This window comes from Carcharodon carcharias, chromosome 22 (assembly GCF_017639515.1).
Source record: "Carcharodon carcharias isolate sCarCar2 chromosome 22, sCarCar2.pri, whole genome shotgun sequence".
Lineage (NCBI taxonomy): Eukaryota > Metazoa > Chordata > Chondrichthyes > Lamniformes > Lamnidae > Carcharodon > Carcharodon carcharias.
In genome coordinates this window covers 2,177,373-2,198,028 of record NC_054488.1, presented here as the reverse complement: position 1 = coordinate 2,198,028, position 20,656 = coordinate 2,177,373, and the positions used below count along the sequence as shown (strand labels likewise).

The following is a 20,656-nucleotide window of genomic DNA, read 5'->3' as shown; positions in this document are numbered from 1 at the left end:
TCACTGATACACCTACAGATGAAGGGACTTTTCTTACCGTAATTCTCAATCTCTTCAGGCATATCATAGTTAATAACATGCTGGATATTTGGGAAGTCCAAGCCTTTTGATGCTACATCAGTTGCCACAAGTACATCCTTCTTTCCCTCTCGGAATGCCTCAATGGCTTTAGTTCGCTCCTCCTGGTCTGCAATGAACCAGAATAGGAACAAATCACATTAAACTGTTCAACTGATTGGTACAAAGCTGTGGTATTAGGATCAACTCATACTAAACACCAACCTTCAGTAGCACATTTTATCCGACACAATCCAAACTTCCTTCAACAAGAATAAAAATAAATCAAACCCTAAGCTCCACTGGGTTGAGAAATGGAAGATTTTCACACTCAGCCACAACAACTTGCATTTGTAACATAGAAAATCATTAGGGATGGTCAATAAATGCTGTCCACCCACAATCCATGAATGAATTTTTTTTAATCCCAAGATGTGTTATCAAACAATATTGAAACATGAAACATGATAGGGTCCCCCTTGTCCTCACTTATCACCCCACCAGCCTCCGCATTCAAAGGATCATCCTCCGCCATTTCCGCCAACTTCAGCATGATGCCACTACCAAACACATCTTCCCTTCACCCCCCTTATCGGCATTCCGTAGGGATCGCTCCCTCCGGGACACCCTGGTCCACTCCTCCATCACCCCCTACTCCTCAACCCCCTCCTATGGCACAACCCCTTGCCCACGCAAAAGATGCAACACCTGCCCCTTCACTTCCTCTCTCCTCACCGTCCAAGGACCCAAACACTCCTTTCAAGTGAAGCAGCATTTCACTTGCATTTCCCCCAACTTAGTCTACTGTATTCGTTGCTCCCAATGTGGTCTCCTCTACATTGGAGAGACCAAACGTAAACTGGGCGACCGCTTTGCAGAACACCTGCGGTCTGTCCGCAAGAATGACCCAAACCTCCCTGTCGCTTGCCATTTTAACACTCCACCCTGCTCTCTTGCCCACATGTCTGTCCTTGGCTTGCTGCATTGTTCCAGTGAAGCCCAACGCAAACTGGAGGAACAACACCTCATCTTCCGACTAGGGACTTTACAGCCTTCCGGACTGAATATTGAATTCAACAACTTTAGGTCGTGAGCTCCCTCCCCCATCCCCACCCCCTTTCTGTTTCCCCCTTCCTCTTTTTTTTCCCCAATAAATTATAAAGATTTTCCTTTTCCCACCTATTTCCATTATATAAAAAAAATAAAAAAAAAATATTAAAAAAAAACCCACTAGAGCTATACCTTGAGTGCCCTACCATCCATTCTTAATTAGCACATTCGTTTAGATAATATCACCAACTTTAACTTTAACACCTATGTGTTCTATTGTACTATTGTGGTTGACACCTTTTGATGATCTGCTTCTATCACTGCTTGTTTGTCCCTACAACCACACCAACCCCCTCCACCTCTCTGTCTCTCTATCTCTCCGCCCCCCACACACACACCTTAAACCAGCTTATATTTCAGCTCTTTCCTGGACTCGAACTCAAGTTCTGTCGAAGGGTCATGAGGACTCGAAACGTCAACTCTTTTCTTCTCCGCCGATGCTGCCAGACCTGCTGAGTTTTTCCAGGTAATTCTGTTTTTGTTTTGGACTTCCAGCATCCGCAGTTTTTTTGTTTTTATTTAGTGAAAGTTAGGTTACCAGTAGCAGGACTTTTTTTAACGCAAGTTTATAAAAGGTGGAAGATCTGGCCAGAAAAGCATTGAAATAATCAAGTCTAGAGGTAACAAAGGCATGAGGGTTTCAGCAGCCAAAAAGCTGAGACGGGACTGGAGTGGAGATGGGTGATAATACAGAAAGGGGAGTAGGTGGCCTTGGGGATTGAGAGAATATGGGATTTAAACTCAGCTCAGGGTCAAATAGAATGCCACAGTTGCAAGCAGTAAGGTTCAGTCTCAAACAGTGGCCAGGGAGAAGAAAAAAGATTGGAGTCTGTAGTGGAAGTCGAAAACAATAGGTTCAATCTTCACTGAGTGTCACATTATACACACTACTTATAATATATCTTCTTCTATAATATCCACACATGGTCACTATTTTACACACTATCTGTAATATGCACAATCACCACAGAAACCCCAGATAGATGTGTAAACGGAACTTCCAACCATCTTCCTTTGAAGTTACAGAGGGCTATCGAAAGAACCCCAGGAAATTTCCAACCATCATTCATAACATACAACTACTGTCGATAGCATAACTACAATATTGATAATATATATTACATTATTTAGAATATGACCATAAATTTATAATATAAATGTACATTATCAGATAGTCATGTATAGATAGCATACTATACAATACCTATAACCAGGGATAAGGGTGGCCAAAGACAAGAAGTTCTGAAGATTTTTGTTACAAGGAATGAAGTTATTGCACTTTCTATGCTCTGCAATGAATGCAAATACTTCCAGGCGACTTCAAATGGGTGGAATTATTAGACTTCAAGTGGGTAGAAGTAGTAGCTTTCCCTTTGTTTGCCTTCCGGTACCATCAAGAATGTGGACCAAATCACCAGTGACCTCAGTATTTCAGCATTCAATGCTGTTAGTGCATGTATTACAGAATGAAGTCCAAAATAACAACAGAACGTGACCATGCAGATTATGTACATGCAAGGTGAAGCAAAGGACTATGGCAGTGCTTAGTAAACTATTTTCCAATGTGACCCCATTTTAACTCACCACCACCATCTCAAGGGCCATTAGGGATATGCAACAAATACTAGCCTTGCCAGCGATGTCCCCCCATCCCATGAAGGAACATATAAAGAAAAACTCTTGAAAATTAACAGGACTCCAGATGCCAGCAAAAACAAAACAGCAATAAAACAGCATTCAGTAGATAATTGTTAGAGTTAACATATTCTAGATGAACAAATAAAAATACATCATGTAAATATGAAAGTCAGTGTTTTTAAAGTACTTTGTAAAAATAGTATTTCACATGCTCATGTAGGTTTCAGCCAGGTTCTCCATATTGACAGAAGTGAAGCCCCTCTCCCTGAGCCCCTCACACACACATTGTAATCAGCCCCTCTCCCCCTAACCACACACACACACACACACACACACACACACACACACACACACACACACACACACACACACACACACACACACACACACACACACACACACACACACACACACACACACACACACACACACACACACACACACCCCTCTCTCCAACCCACCTCACTCACTCAGCAGCCTTGTTCCCCAGCCCCCTTCCCCAGCCAGCTGAGCCCCGCCTCTCTTCCCCTCTCCCTCTGCCGAGCCCCACAGTTCCACCAAGTAGCCAGCAGCAGAGCCTGGCCTCCCAGTGGGATGAGCTCCTGGCCTCATTATTGGAAGAGATTTTCCAGTCTTTCTGAGATTCTCTCCTCCTGGCTTTGGCCTGGTTGGAGACAGCAGTTAAGGAAAGGCAGAGGTCACAAAAAATTAAAAGGGTGGAATTTCCTTATCTAAAAGTCAGGATTCCACCGCATAATGGAAATTTCTCACCCCTGTATAACGTACACCCTTTATACAACACACACACATACATCAAAGTATTTAAGAGTCAAGAATCTCTCTTATTTAAGCAAGATGTTACACTCCCAGGCAGAGTCTCCTTATTTGGCAGTATGGGCTAAACCTACTCATCGTTCTCCCCATCTCTCCTGAAGGTGATGCCAGGTGGTAAGGGTACAGATGTGAGGGCTGACAGTTTGTGTTGCAGCTTACCTTTCCCCCCGTGTATGGCAACAGCCTCCACACCCTTCAAGAGCAGGTATTCATGGATTGCATCTACATCAGCTTTCTTCTCTGCAAATATTAACACCTGAAAGGTATATCAAGGCTGGCCATTAGATACCAATCTTATAGTTGAGTTTCACAGCCTACAAAAGCCCCTTCTCAGCTAAAAGCAGAAGAGAAATTTCCTAATCAGAAACAGAGGCTTCTCAGACACTCTCTGTCATTGAGAGAAACCTCAGACTACTGGTTAGGGTACATGAACTGCTCACTATCTGAAACCTTCACTGCTCCACTCCCAGAAGGCAATGGTCACATCTCATACGGTGTCAGAAGCTTGCGCACACAAGTGCATATACACACACCCATCCACACACATTTTCACAAATACACATACATGGGACACACAAACACATATGCCCACACACGAACATACAAAGAAACAGATAACCACATATGTGCACATCCAAGTGCACACAAGTAAGTACAAACACACACACACACATCTATAAGGTGTGCTGCAGCAACTAGCTAAGCCTCCTTCAACAGCACCTTTCAAACCCATGACCTCTACAGCCTAGAAGGACAAGGGCAGCTGGTGCCTGGAAACACCACCAACCTCCAAGTTACATACCATCCGATGCTATCAAATTATATCATCGCTCCTTTATCACAGAATCACAAAGTGCAGAAGAGGCCCTTTGTCCCATCGAGTCTGCACCGACACGTGAGAAACACCTGACCTACCTACCTAATCCCATTTACCAGCACTTGGCCCATAGCCTTGAATGTTATGATGTGCCAAGTGCTCATCCAGGTATTTTTTAAAGGATGTGAGGCAACCTGCCTCCACCACCCTCCCAGACAGCGCATTCCAGACTCACCATCCTCTGGGTAAAAAAAGTTTTTCCTCACATCCCCCCTAAACCTCCTGCCCCTTTACCGTCGCTGGGTCAAAATCCTGGAACTCCCCTTCCTAACAGCACTGTATATGTACCACATGGTCTGCAGAGGTACAAGAAAGTAGCTCATCACCACCTCCTCAAGAGTAATTAGGGATGGGCGATAAATGCTGGCCTTGCCCTGTGACACCTATATCCAAAGGATGAATCAAAAAAATACATGCGCAAACACAGGCCCATACACATAAAAAAACACGCAAATACATAAGGGTGCATACAAACATGCACGCAAGTACAAGCTCGTGTGCACAAACAACACGTCTGCACATAGAAATGACACAGACCAGACCAATGCGCATATTTACACAAACAGGTGCATGCATTGCATTTTGTAACACCTTTAACATAGTAAAACACCACAAGGAGCTTCACAGGCGCTGTCAAACAAAATATGGCACCGAGCCATGTATGGAGGATTTTCTAAAATTTGCCATAAAGCTGAGTCAAAGAAATAGGTTTTAAAAAGTGCCTTAAAAGAACAGAGGTAAAGAGGTGGAGAGGTTAGGGAGAGAATTCCAGAGCTTTGGGCACACGCAAGCGAAGGCACAGCACAAACACATGCACAATTACTGATCAGAAGCTGGTCTCCATAAAGAGGGATTGGGTAGTGTAAAACTCTTCCCCCACTGCTCACAATGACCCTTTGGAGGCAGGTTTCAGAGCACAATGGTTATCTCATCCACATGTGTGAATTATAGGCCCACAAAACACAGGTTACACAAATCTTTTGGAAGCACTTTACAAGCCTAAAAATACTATTTATTTATTTATTTTAGTTGAAAACCTACTAAGTATATTGAAACATATCCTACAATATATGACTGCAAATGTATAAAGCTACAGTTAGACCCGATTGAGGCATCTACACTCAATTCTGGTCACTGTGCTGGAGGAATATGCTAAATGTTAAGGGGCTGCAGGGCAGATTCACCAGAAGGATGCCAAAGCTAAAAGGGTTAGATTATGAGAACAGGTTGCTCATATAAGGCTGGCATTGCCTTAAAGACTAAGCTGAGATGCTTAATTAAAGTTTTTAAGATGTTTAAAAGATTTTATAGGGTAGGGCCAGGGAGTCATACAGAACAGAAGGCCATTCAGCCCATCGAGTCCATGCTGCCTCTCTGAAGAGCAATCAATCCCATTCCCCAGCTCTATCCCCACAGCTTTGCAGGTTTCTTTCCTTCAAGTGCCATCCAATTTTCTTTTAAAATCACTGATTGTCTCTGCTTCCATCACTTTCATAGGCATCGAGTTCCAGGTCATTATCATTTACTACGTTAAAAAAATTCTTCCTCACATCCCCATCAACTGCCCAACATCTCTTGCCCAAAACCTTTAATCTGGGTTCCCTAGTCCTTGTGCCATTGGTAAATGGGAACAGCCTTTCTTTGTCTACCTTATCTAAACCGGTCATAATCTTCTATACCTCTACCAAATCTCCCCTCAACTTTCCTTGTTCCAAGGAGAACAACACCAGCTTCTCCAGCCTAACCTTGTAGATAAAATCTCCCATCCCTGGAACCATTCCGGTAAATCTGCTCTGCACCCTTTCAAGGACCTTCACATCTTTTCCTAGAATGTGTTAACCAGAATTGGATGCAATGGTCTACTTGTGGCCTAACCAGAGCTTTGTAAAGGTTCAGCATAACTTCTCTGCTTTTGTATCAATACCTCTATTTATGAAGTTCAAGATCCCATATGTTTTGCTAACCACTTTCTCAAAGTGTCCTGCCACTTTCAAAGGACTAGGCACATGAACCCCCCAGGTCTCTCTGTCCCTGTTCCTAACTGTCGGTGGCACTCCTTGGGCAGGTGCAGAAGCATATGTTAAGTACAGAGTAAAGCTCCCCCTACACTGTCCCATCAAACACTCCAAGGACAGGTACAACACAGCATAGATACAGAGTAAAGATCCCTCTACACTGTCATGTCAAATACTCCCAGGACAGGTACAGCACAGGTTGGATACTGAAGACCATGGGTCAGCAACATACTCGTCACACACCTGAGAGATGACTGACGTTCTCACACTATGTACAAAAGGACAGTTTGTGTAATGTCCCATAAAGTCCATCATGTACTGGGTGTATTGCCTCATTACACAAAGTGGCCAAACAGTCAAACTGGACTAGACTGAAGTGAAGTTCTTTACCGGAGGTGGAGTCTTCTGCAGGCATTCCAGCAAGTACACCATCTTAGCTTCTTCCTTCACATATTCCACTTCCTAAACATAAGAGAAAATTAGCATTTCATTCATGTTGATCAACACTCTAAAAACATCCTCTGAGGGAAGGGGTGACACATCAAAATTGCTTAAAGTTTTCAGCATGAACATCACACCATCCAATTCACTCACAATCTTTTGAGTCCCACCATCAACTCAAAAAGGAGAAACCTTTAGCACCAACCCATGTTATGTACAACATTGCAGAACCACAGGTTGCTCAAAGAGCTCAGTTAATCTCACATACAGCAATATAAATCCTTTCAACAATCTTAGAGTGAACACAAGTAATCACAGTGGCTTCAGGGAATGTATAGGTGTGAATTACGTGGTTAGGGATGGGAGGGGGTCACCTTCAGGGACTGGTTACAGAGCCACACTGTAAAAGGATATACTTGAAGAAATGACCAGAGAAAGGCAAGGTCTATCAAACAATGACCTGTAAGAGGCTGGCAAAGTCGTGGGATGGAGATTCGAAAACAGAAACACATAGCTGAGGAACAACCAGACATTACAATCAAAAGGTAGCAAAGTACACGCAAGGGCAGACAGAAGGTAACAAAGACAAAAATGATGGGGCTTGGGGGGTGATGGAGGACAAAGGGGAGAACGTGCGGAATCTGGGAGTGTATGGGGTGGGGGGGGGTAGCGCAAGATGAGGGTGTGCAGTGCGCTGGACAACAAAGAGGATGAAGGACAGGGGGAAGGGAGTGGGAAGTGAGAGTGACTGCCCTTGACATCAAGGCAGCATTTTACCAAGTGTGCATCAAGGAGCCCCAGCTAAACTGGATTCAATGGGAATCAGGGGGAAAACTCTGTTAGTTGGAGTCATACCTATGAGTCCTTGGCCCAACCATCTTCAGCTGCTTCATCAATGACCTTCCTTCCATTATAAGGTCAGATGTGGGGATGTTCGCTGATGATTGCACAATGTTCAGCACCATTTGTGGCTTCTCAGATACTGAAGCAGTCCATGTCCAAATGCAGCAAGACATGGACAATATCCAGGCTTGGGCTGACAAGTGGCAAGTAACATTCACACCACACAAGTGCCAGGCAATGACCATCTCCAACAAGAGAGAATCTAACCATCGCCCCATGACATTCAATGGCATTACCATCGCTGAATACCCCACGATCAACATCCTGGGGGGCAGGGAGGGTTACCATTGACCAGAAACTGAACTGGTCTAGCCATATAAATACTGTGGCTACAAGAGCAGGTCAGAGGCTAGGAATCCTGCAGAGAGTAAGTCACCTCCTGACCTCCCCAAAGCCTATCCACCACCTACAAGGCACAAGTCAGGAGCGTGATGGAATACTCCACAGTTGTCTGGATGAGTGCAGCTCCCACAACATTCAAGAAGCTTGACACCATTCAGGACAAAGCTGCCCGCTTGACTGACACCTCTTTCACAAACATTCACTCCCTCTACCACCAACGAACAGTGGCAACAGTGTGTACCATCTACAAGATGCACTGCAGAAGTTCACCAAGGCTCATTAGGCAGCACCTTCCAAACCCACAACTGCTACCATCTAGAAGGATCAAGGGTAGCAGGCAAATGGGAACACATACAAGTTCCCCTCCAAGCTGCTCACCATCCTGACTTAGGACTATATCGCTGTTCCTTCACTATCGCTGGTTCAAAATCCTGGAACTCCCTCCCAACAGCACTGTGGGTGTACGTAAACCACAGGGACTGCAATGGTTCAAGAAGGCAGCTCACCTCCATCTTCCCAAGGGCAATTATGAATGGGCAATAAATGCTGGCCAGGCCAGCAACACCCACATCCAATAAATGAATAAAAATGGGGAGTGTGGGACAGGAAAGAAAGAGGATGTGGAAAGAACAGCAAAGAATGAAAGAAAAAAGAATGGAAAAGATTCAAGGAATGACTCTCAAAATGTAGTTACTCTTGTTTTGTAAATGAGTGCAAAAGGCAACTTATACACATCAATTAGATATATGATTAGACAATCTATTTCAGTGATGTTGATTGTGGAATAAAATTTGGCCTGGACTACTCTGAAATAGTGCCAAGGGATCTTTCATGGTCATTTGAGAGAAGACAGCTGTAGGTTTAATATGTTATCCATATGACAGCACTCTTGACAGTGCAGCACTCCACGATACTAGGGATGGCTGTCTAGACCTAGTGCTCAAGACTCTGGAATGGAGCTTGATCCCATGATCTTCAGACTCAGGATGAGTGTAAAACGTCATGGGTTCATACCTGTCATGAACAGATATTAATGTCTATAATGTTATTGGAGATTATATTTTAAAATAGAGTGTAGTGGTGTCTGTGGGTGCACCTTAACTGGATTAAAGCCAGTGGTCTGGAGGCTTTGATGTATAGAAAGAAGTAGGTTTGAAATGGTAATTGGATAAACATGGGGAAGTTCAGAAACACGGGTGTCAAGGGGGAAATTTGCATTTTTAAATAAACCATTCAAAAGAATGGGTGAAATCTTACACCGGCTAGAAGACGCCAAGCAATAGTGTTTATTTTTTGTCTTCATTACTAATAAAATTGGTGGAATCAAAGGATGTTATTGTCAGAAGAGGTAAAATTAAAAGCCTATTGATACAATGGACACAACTAGCACTCAAATAATATAATTCTCCTTTTATTTTTCAAATTACACTGGGATGAAAACAGGAGGATTTTCTGCAATTAAAACAGATAATACAAGAGACACTCAGCAGGTCACGCAGCATTTATGGAGATAGAAACAGAATTAATATTTCACATCAAGGAGCTTTCATTAGACTCTCCTCTGCTGACCTGCTGAGTATTTCCAGCACTTTCTGTTTTTATTACAGATTTCCAGCATCTGCAGGACTCTGCTTTACAAACTATTGGAACCTTCTTTGGCCACTTACATGGTAACTAAAAAAACGAAGGATAGTATCAAACTTAAAGAAAAAGCATGTGATAGTGGGTGGCAGGTCAGAAAATTGGACAGAATATTAATAACAGCAAAGAATGACCAAAAGATTGATAAGGAAAGAAGAATTAGAGCACAATGGACAACTAGAAATATAAAGGCAGATAGTAAGAGTTTCTACAGAAATTTTAAAAAAAGGAAGAGTTAACAAAGTGAGTGTTGATCCTATACAAAGTGAGTCTGGGGAATTAATAATGGAAAATAAGGAGGTGGCAGATGAATTCAGCCAGTATTTTGCATCAGTCTTCACTATAAGAGGATACAAATAACATCCCAGAATCAGTTGTAAATCAGGAAATGGAAGGGAGGGAGGAACTCGAAAAAATTACAATCACCAGGCAAGTGGTACTGAGAAAATTGTTGGAGGTGCAGGCTGACAAGTCCTGGGGCCTAATGGACTGAGTGGCTAGAGAGATGGTTGATGCATTGGCTTTAATTTTCCAAAACTCTTTAGATTCGGGGACAGTTCCATTAGATCGGAAAATAGCGATTGTCCAAAAAGGGTGAAAGACAGAAAGCGGAAAACTACAGGCCAGTTAGCGTAACATCCGTCACAGGGAAAATGTTAGAAGCTATCATTAAACATGTCATGGGAGGGCAGTTGGAAAAATTCAGAGGAATCAGGCAGAGTCAAAATGGTCTTGTGAAAGGGAAATCATGCTTAAACAATTTATTGGAGTTCTTTGAAGTAACATATGCTGTAGATAAAGGGGAACCGGGGATGTATGGTATTTAGATTTCGAGAAGGATGTTACCACATCAAAGGTTATTGAAAAAATAAAAGCTCATGGTGTAGAGGGTAACATATTGGCATGGATAGAAGATTGGCTTGTGAAATAGTAAGAGAGTAAGTATAAATAGGTCTTTTACTGATTGGCAAGGTGTAATGAGTGGTGTGCTACAGAAGTCAGTGCAGGAGCCTCAACATTTTACGTTTTAGATAAATGACTTGGATAATGGGACCAAAGTTATGGTAGGTAAATCTGCTGATGGCACAAAGCTAGGTAGGATAGTAAGATGTGAAGAAACTCAAGGAGGGCTACAAAGGGATTTAAAGTGAGTGGGCAAAGACCTGGCAAAAGGAGTATAATGTGGGAAAGTGTGAAATTGTCCATCTTGGCAAGGAAAATAAGAAAGAAGCGTGTAAATGGAGAGAGATTGCAGAGCTCTGAGATGCAGAGGGATCTAAGGTCTTGGCGGCCGGTGACTAGTGGAGTTCCGCAGGGGTCAGTGTTGGGACCACAACTTTTCATTTTATACATTAATGATCTAGATGAAGGAACTGAGGGCATCCTGGCTAAGTTTGCAGATGATACAAAGATAGGTGGAGGGACAGGTAGTATTGAGTAGGCAGGGAGGCTGCAGAAGGATTTGGACAGGTTAGGAGAATGGGCAAAGAAGTGGCAGATGGAATACAACAGGAGGAAGTGTGAGGTCATGCACTTTGGTAGGAAGAATAGAGGCATAGACTATTTTCTAAATGGGGAGAGAATTCAGAAATCTGGTGTGCAAAGGGACATGGGAGTCTTAGTCCAGGATTCTCTTAAGGTTAACTTGCAGGTTGAGTCGGTAGTTAGGAAGGCAAATGCAATGTTGGCATTTATTTCGAGAGGACTAGAATATAAAAGCAGGGATGTGCTGCTGAGGCTTTATAAGGCTCTGGTCAGACCACATTTAGAATATTATGAGCAATTTTGGGCCCCGTATCTCAGGAAGGATGTGCTGGCCCTGGAGAGGGTCCAGAGGAGGTTCACGAGAACGATCCCAGGAATGAAAGGCTTAACATATGAGGAACGTTTGAGACTCTGGGTCTATACTCAATGGAGTTTAGAAGGATGAGGGGGGATCTGATTGAAACTTACAGAATACTGAAAGGCCTGGATAGAGTGGACTTGGGGAAGATGTTTCCATTAGTAGGAGAGACTAGGACCCGAGGGCACAGTCTCAGAGTAAAGGGAAGACCTTTTAGAACAGAGATGAGGAGAAACTTCTTTAGCCAGAGAGTGGTGAATCTATGGAATTCATTGCCACAGAAGGCTGTGGAGGCCAGGTCATTGAGTGTATTTAAGACCGAGATAGACAGGTTCTTGATTGGTAAGGGGATCAATGGTTACGGGGAGAAGGCAGGAGAATGGGGTTGAGAAGCTTATCAGCCATGATTGAATGGTGGAGGAAACTCGATGGGCCGAATGGCCTAATTTCTGCTCCTATGACTTATGGGCTTATGGTCCTAGTGCATGACTCGCAAAAGGCTAGTATGCAGGTACAGCAAGTAATTAGCAAAGCTAACAGAATGTTATCATTTATTGCAAGGGGAATTGATTACAAAAGTAGGGAGGTTAATCCTCAGTTATACAGGGCATTGGTGAGATCACATCTGGAGTGCTGTGTACAGTATTGGTCTCTTTATTTGAGGAAGGATGTAGATGCGTTAGAAGCAGTTCAGAGAAGGTTTACTAGACTAATACCTGGATTGGGCGGGTTGTTTTATGGGTAAAGGTTGGACAGACTGGGCTTGTATCCGCTGGAGTTTAGTGGAGTAAGTGACTTGGTGAAAACATGCAGGATCCTGAGGAGTCTTGACAAGGTAGATCTGAAGAGGATGTTTCCTCTTGAGCGAATCTAGTACTTGAGGCCACTGTTTAAAAATAAGGGGTCGATCATTTAGGACAGAGATGAGGAGAAATTCTTTTCTCTGAGGGTTGAGTCTTTGGAACTCTCTTCCTCAAAAGACAGCAAAGCAGAGTCTTTGAATATTTTCAAGGCAGAGGTAGATAGATTCATGATAAGAAAGAGGGTGAAAGGTTATCAGGGGTAGATGGGAATATGGAGTTGAGATTACAATCAGATCAGCCATGATCTTAGTGGGTGGTGGTGCAGGTTCAAAGTGCGAGTGGCCTACTCTGAATCCGTATGTTCATATACACAATTTGGAGTTGTACAGAAAGCAATAAGGGACTGTGTAAGTGTTTGTTAAATCAAAATTTTTCAGCTGGAGCTCAGGATAAAGCTGTTTTTTAGTCTTATGTTGAAAAATTACTTTGAAGCCCTTGGTTGTCCATGGGTTCAATATATCTCAGAGTATCTCGATGAATTTTATTCTTTCCATCTCACCTGGATCACATCTAGGCTGGCAGCTCCTGCTCGGCCTACGTTGATGGTGATGGGCTTCACTAGGGCACTCTTGGCAAAGTTCTGAATCTTTTTCGGCATGGTAGCACTGAAAAGCAGAGTCTGGCGTTGGCCCTGTGGGAAAATGTAAAGTTCGGTGAATATGAGCCATAAAAAACATCAAACTGGACAGAGCCCTCACACAGAGGCAAATAGAAAGTCAAAGCTTTCCATCTCTGGGCACAGATTGGAACTCCCCTCCCACTCCAACTGAATATCAACATCTCCTTTCAGGGTTGAGCCTTGTAACTCCAGCAGCAACTGACCCATATTCATTGCCGTTATGTCCATAAGACCTGTTCTGGGAAGTCGAGGGGAATTTTTTGCTCTAATTTTCCCTCTCCCAGGGCAAAGGACAATAATCCTTGACTAGATAATTAAACTCACTCCCATAACCAACCCAGTCAGGGGTCAGGACTGGGGGCAATACCCCAAGCAATGGCAGGGCTGTGGGGGGCGGGGGGGGGGGGGGGGGGGAGAAGACCTGTTCCAGGGCCCTGGGTAATGGAGGACTTAATAACTGAGAGGGGAAATTATCAAGGATGCCACTCCTGATGAATATCTAGCAACTCCCCCCGAGAAAGCATAAAGTGAGAGCATGGTCAAATACTGTTCTGATTCCCTCACCTGGTCGAATAATCTGCCAACATCATCCACCTAGGCTCAGGCAATAGGTGTTTAACCAGCACCGGTAAGTGTAGGGGGAAGGAAGGGGAGAGCAAGCAGAGGGAAAAGAGATACTTCACTGACACCACCAGGTCTCGGTGAGGAATGGATTGAGGATTTGGAGGGCGTGGGAGGGTAGGTATAACTCAGCGCTCCTGTTTTGATTTAATTACAATGTTTGCAGGTTTCTCCTGGTTCACTTCATTCAGCCAGTTCCAGATCAGGAAGACTGTGATCTCTACCTGAACTAATCCCAGTGCCACAACACCCTTTCTCAAAGATAGTTGGAGAAAGTGCTGCAGTCAATGGTCACCTTAAAGTAGGAGAAGATGGTGCGAATGTCCTCTTCAAAACCCATGTCAATCATCCTATCTGCTTCATCCAATGCCAGGTACCGACAGATGTCCAAACCAATCATTTTTTTCTGTAGGAGATCCATCAGACGACCAGGAGTGGCGACCATCATGTGCACACCCCTGAGGAATGACAGATGGTTGGTTTTAAAATATTACACCTATAGATATTTGTATTGAGATACTTCTTCACCAGGACAAAATCCAAGTCAGTTTCCTGCAACCATCACTGCAGGAAGTGTGATCCAGCAGTGACTATTTGGCCCTTCACTTGAGGTAGCTGACCCACTCTATTTTGCCCTTGCCCAGAATCACTGGCTGAGATTGAGGACCCTTCACCCTCTTACCCCACCCAATGTCTAGGCAGCAGCTTTGATGAAAACACAGGGTTAATTTATTTAAACTCTAGTCCCCTACAAAAGTCCTTTGCCTTTGAATTTGAGACAGCCTACCAGTTAGGATCATGCCAGATTACAGTCCAGGTGGTCATTTGGCACGTGTGTCTAGCTGCGGCAATTTTTGTCTGCTCCAAATATTTGTTATATTTATCCTGATGTAATGATCCTTGGTTCACCTGCTCCATGACAAATCATTCCAATCAAAGCAACCCTCCATGTAAGGAGATCTCCTTAAACCTCTCTCCTGACTCTAGTAGTGACAGCTTTAAATTGACGATTCCTCTCAAACAAAGGAAATTATCTTTCCTTATTCACTCTATCAACACCCTTCATCATTTTAAAAACCTTTATCTAAATTGACTCCTAGGCTCCAATGGAAACAATCCCAGTATCCCAAGTGTTTTCACATAACTGTAGATTCCCAACCCTGGTACTATCCTGAAGAATGTACGCCATACACTCTCTCTGGATTTAATGTCATTTTTATAATGAGGCACCTAAAGCTGTACACAGTACTCTCAATGTGACCTCACCAACCTGCTCTGCAACTTGATCAATGTTTTTACTCTGGCATCCAATGGCTCTATTAAAAGCTCTAAAATTCTCCTGCCGTTTTTGATGGTTTGATATACTATTATCCTCAGAAGTACTCTTATCCCAATACGTCTCCAATGCTCCATGTTTTTCAGTCTCTTTACATTCATTATTCATTCCCATTATTCATTGCATTCCTTCCAGAAATTGGTGCATTTTTTGCAACATGTTTATACTATTATTAGTGACCCGGAGAATCAACAAAAATTCACAGTACGCATAAATGTTCACAAAGTAAAGAACAGCAATAATAGAAAAAGAAACAGTATTCTCCTTAAACTGTGATTCAGCATTTGTGACCAATATTCATCCCTCAATCAACATCACTGAAAACACATTATCTGGCCATTTATCTCAGGGCGTTGGTGGGATCTTGCTGTGTACAATTAGCTGCCAGGTTTCCCTCAGGGGCCATCTACAAAATGCACAGCTGAGTTGCACTCTTTCACAGGGATCTATCAGTCTACCTTTCCCTATTGATTCATAGAGGAGAATGACCACGGGCCACAAGGCAGCGATCCAGTGATGTTGTCGTTCTGCATTTGGGAAAGGCAGGAACAGGAAGAGTTGATATCAGACAATCAAAAAATTGCATGTACCGTTTGACAACTTCCATCTGCTCCTTAATGGACATGCCACCAATGCAGAGTGCGCAACGAAGCTGGGGAAAGCCATCCTCTTCCAGCAGACGGCAGTAATAATCGATAATCCCATGGGTCTGTCTCGCTAATTCTCTCTGTATGGGAAGAAAGGCAACATTTCCTTCAGCCCATGTGCACACACCTAATATCTATATCACATTTCTCGTCACAAAAAATACAGCAATGTCACCTCAGTAATGTCAGTATAAACTCTGCTGAGCAACACAAAATTAAAATCATGTGTACTGATTTTCACAGCCCAGGCTACTGTGGCAAGGGAGGTGTAGTCACTGGCAACACCAGGGTAGGCCCTGTGACATCGTGGGTTTTGGCTCTTGTTTGAATTCAAGCTGCACCTGATGGAGACAGAAGTCTCTGTCAATTTGCTGTAAGGGTCCTCATTCAGTTCTTGTTGCTGATGGGTCTTTATTGTCTAACTATCCTTAAGTCAGCAATTTCATTCAATTTGTAAAACCATATTTGACTTGTTCTAATCATACTATGCTTTTCTAAGTACATTGTTAAGACTTCCTTAACAATAGCTTCTAGCATTTTACCAACAACTGATGTTCGGCTAACTGGTCTGTAGTTCACCATTTTCTCTGCCCCTCCTTTCTACAAAAGTGCTGTAACATTTGCCAACTTCCAATCTAATTGGACCATTACTGAATCTAAGAAATTTGGAAAATCATGGCTAGCACACCCACTATCTCTTTTAGAACATGAGGGTGTGGGCCATCCCAGGGATTTGCTGGATTTAACCTCTGGAATTTGCTGGTACAAGTTGATTGGAAACCAGAAAGCAGAGGGCTGCAGGATAAGGTAGTTACTCAGATTAGAGGAAGGTAGAAAATGTTATAAGTTCCTTCAGGATCAGTACTGGGAGCACTGTTATTCATAATCTGCATTCATAATTTGGATTTATGAAAATGAACTCCTTATCAAATTTTGCAGGGGATATAGCTAACACTAACACAATACAAGGCAGCATGAGAAAATTTGCAGACTGGACATTTGAGTGGCAAAGAAACTTTGATGTAGATATTTGTGAAGTGATGTATTTTGATAGGAGAAATAGAAACATCACTTACATCTTAGAAAATAAGAAACTGAATGGAATAGAAGAGTAAAGCGATTTAGGAATGCAAGTGAACATATCATTAGAAGCAGCATTGTAGGTCAGCAAAGCAATTAAAAATGTTAACAAGGCAGTGGGGTTTATTTCTGGTGATATGATTTCAAAAGTAGTGAAGCTATGTTAAACTTGTATAGGACTCTAGTAGGATTGCGAGAATACGGTGTGCAGCTCTGAGGTGCAGAGGGATATGCAGGCACCGCAAGTAATTAGGAAAGCTAAGAGAATGCTATATTGCAAGGGAAATTGAATACAAAAGCAGGGAGGTTGTGCTTCAGTTATACAGGACATTGGTGAGGCCAGATCAGGAGTACTTTGTACAGTATTGGTCTCATTATTTAAGGATGTAAATGCGTTGGAAGGAGTTCAGAGAAGGTTTACTGGACTAATACCTGGAACGGGTTGTCTGATGAGGAAAGGGTTGGACAAGCTGGGCTTGTATCCGCTGGAGTTTAGAAGATTGAGAGGCAACTTGATTGAAACATATAAGATCCTGAGGAGCCTTGACGGGGTGGATGTGGAGAGGGTGTTTCCTCTTATGGGAGAATCTAGAACTAGGGGATCACAGTTTAAAAATAAGGGGCTGCCCATTTAAGACAGAGATGAGGAGAAAATTTTTCTCTCAAAGGAACCTTCATCCTCAAAAGGCAGTGGAAGCAGGGTCTTTGAATATTTTTAAGGCAGAAGTAGATAGATTCTTGATAAGCAAGGGGATGAAAGTTTTCAGGGGGTAGGCAAGAAAGTGGAGTTGAGATTACCATCAGGTCAGCCACCATCTTATTGAATGGAGGAGCAGGCTCAAGAGGCCAAGGGGTCTTTTCCTGCTCCAAATTCGTATGTCGAACGTACAGTTTTGGTCACCATATTATTACGAAAAAGATAGGAGCCTTGGAGAAAGTACACCAGAGGTTTACAAGTACGGTACTAGAACTCAAAAGGTTACAGCTATCAAGAGCAACTGAACACGTCTTTAGAAAAGAGAAGACGGAGACGACATAGGAACATAGGAGCAGGAGTAGGCCATTTGGCCCTTCAAGCTTGCTCCACCACCAATCATGGCTGATCTGGTTGTGACCTCAGCTCCACCTTCCTGTCTGCCCCTCACAGTCCTTGGTTCCCTTACCTAACAAAAATCTGTCTAGATCTCCCTTAAATACATTCAAAGACGCAGCCTCCAATACTTACTGGAGAAAAGAATTCCACACACCAATGACCCTTTGGAAAGAAAAGCCTCTCCTCATCTCTGTCTTAAAAGGGAGACCTCTTATTTTTAAACTGTGTCCTCTAGTTTTAGTCTCCCCCACAAGAGGAAACATCATCTGGTAGCCACCCTATCAAGTCCCCACAGGATCTTATATGTTTCAATAAGATCATCTCTCATTCTTCTGAACTCCAATGGGTATAGACCTAACCTGTTCAATCTTTCTTCATAAGACAACCCCTTCATCTCAGGAATAGGTCATCTGAGCCTTCTCTGCGCTGCTTCTAAAGCAATTTTATCTGTTTTTAATTAAGAAGATCAAAGGTTCACACAGTACTCCAGATGTGGTCTCATCAAGGCCCTGGACAGCTGTAGTAAAACTTCCCTACTTGTATATTCCTTTCCTCTTACAATAAACACCAACGTTCCATTCTCCTTCTTAATCACTTGCTGAACCTGCCTCCTAACTTCATGTGATTCATGTACCAGGATACCTAGATCCCTCTGTACCACTGGCTTCAGCAATCTTGCTTCACTTAAATAGTACACTGCTTTTCTATTCTTCCTGCCAAAGTGAACAAGTTCACATTTACCCATGTTATACTCTATCTGCCAAATTTTTGCCACTCACTTAACCTGCCTATAGCCCTTTGAAGGCTGTCTATCTCCTCTTGACAGCTTACTTTCCTACCTATCTTGGTGTCATCAGCAAATTTAGCTATCATACATTCACTGCCTCCATCCATGTCATTGATTTAGATTGTAAATAGTTGAGGGCCCAGCACTGATACCTGTGGCACTCCACTAGTTACAGCTTGCTAATCTGAAAAAGACCCATGCATCCCCACACTTTGCTTCCTGTTAGCCAACCAATCCTCTACCCATGCTAATACGTTACCCCCTACACTCTTATCTTGTGTAGTAACCTTTGATGTAGTACCTCATCAAATGCCTTTTGGAAATCCAACTACACCACATCTACCAGTTCCCCTTTAGCCACCTTGAATGTTAGTTCATCAAAAAACTCTAACAGATTAGTTAAACACGAAGACCCATTGAGAGCTTGAAAATTATCAATGGGTTGGGCTGGGTAAACATGGAGAGAATGTTTCTATTAGTGGAGAATCTAAAACAAGGGACCATAATTACAAGATTGTCACTAATAAATCTAGTAGGGAATTAAGGAAGAGTTTCTTCATACAGAGAATGGTCAGAATATCAAATTTGTCAAGACAGAAACAGGCTGAGGCAAATATATGAAAGAAAAGAGGATAGAAAGATATGCTGAAAGGCTGAGCTGAGGGAGACAGAATAGGAGGAGACTCACATAGCATTATAAATACCAGTGCAGAATAGTGGGGCCTATTTCTGTGCTGTATGTAATACTGTGAAGTTAGCCCCCACTGCTCCCACACATTCACCAGCCTTTTCATAGAGAAGTTATTTCGAAACTCATCCAATTTATTCTTTTTTTTTTATTCGTTCATGGGATGTGGGCATCACTGGCTAGGCCAGCATTTATTGCCCATCCTTAGTTGTCCTCGTTCAGAGGGCATTTAAGAGTTAACCACATGGGTTTGGAGTCACATGTAGGCCAGAGCAGGTAAGGACAGCAGATTTCCTTCTCTAAAGGGCATTGGTGACCCAGATGAGTTTTTGTGACAATCGACAATGGTTCCAATGGTCATCATCAAGCTTTTAATTACAGATTTTTATTGAATTTAAATTCCACCATCTGCCGTGGTGGGATTCGAACCCTGGGCCCCTGAGCATTACCTTGGGTCTCTGGAATATTAGTCCAGTGACATTACCACAATGCCACCGCCTCCCTCTAATTTATGGTTACATGCTCCTGGTGACGATTTGAAATATATCCCAATGTGAACTTCCCTCCACTTGATGATCCTCTAAAAATAAATCCCGGTAGGGGAGTTAAGGTGCTCTCTGGAACAGCAGAGTGGTACTTACAGATGGGCAGATGATGAGTCCATAGGGACCTTCTCTCTTGGAAAATGGCAGCCTTTTCTCCTGCTCCTGGCAGAACATGATCATTGGCAAAGTGAATACCAGTGTCTTACCAGAGCCAGTGAACGCAATCCCGATCATATCCCTGCCAGCCAAACTGCAACAGACAGGCAGGTGTGAGAACATCCAACACTGCAGAGTAAGGGAGCTGCAGGACATTTGCAGCTCTCACTATGCCAGCTAAGATCATGGAAATACCCCTGCGATGTGCCCTTTACTAATCGCAAACAACACCCTATAGTCAAAAATAAAAACAAAAAAACTGCGGATGCTGGAAATCCAAAACAAAAACAGAATTACCTGGAAAAACTCAGCAGGTCTGGCAGCATTGGCGGAGAAGAAAAGAGTTGACCCTATAGTCAATACTGTTCATCAGGCAGTAAACATGGATGGGTACCTCTGAGAGCTAGTTACCACTATAAGCATTAAGCACAAAGGCTAACAAAAGTACAAAAGTAAAGGCGAGGTTTTGTTACATTCCTACCCAGTATTCAAACAGCAGAGGGCTGGACTCAGAGTGCAG

General features: G+C 43.0%; 2 protein-coding genes across 7 annotated transcripts in view; both read right to left on the bottom strand.

Moving 5' to 3' along the window:
- Window positions 1-20,656, bottom strand: part of LOC121293899 (epsin-3-like) — a 525,584-nt gene that overhangs the window by 105,398 nt on the left and 399,530 nt on the right. The gene's annotated exons all lie outside the window — the stretch shown is intronic.
- LOC121293900 (probable ATP-dependent RNA helicase DDX41) overlaps window positions 1-20,656 on the bottom strand; it is a 67,822-nt gene that overhangs the window by 9,010 nt on the left and 38,156 nt on the right. The window contains 7 exon segments of the mRNA XM_041217351.1: window positions 38-187; window positions 3,799-3,895; window positions 6,922-6,993; window positions 13,064-13,195; window positions 14,100-14,262; window positions 15,731-15,867; window positions 20,077-20,230. Coding sequence (XP_041073285.1) covers window positions 38-187; window positions 3,799-3,895; window positions 6,922-6,993; window positions 13,064-13,195; window positions 14,100-14,262; window positions 15,731-15,867; window positions 20,077-20,230 — 905 coding nt within the window.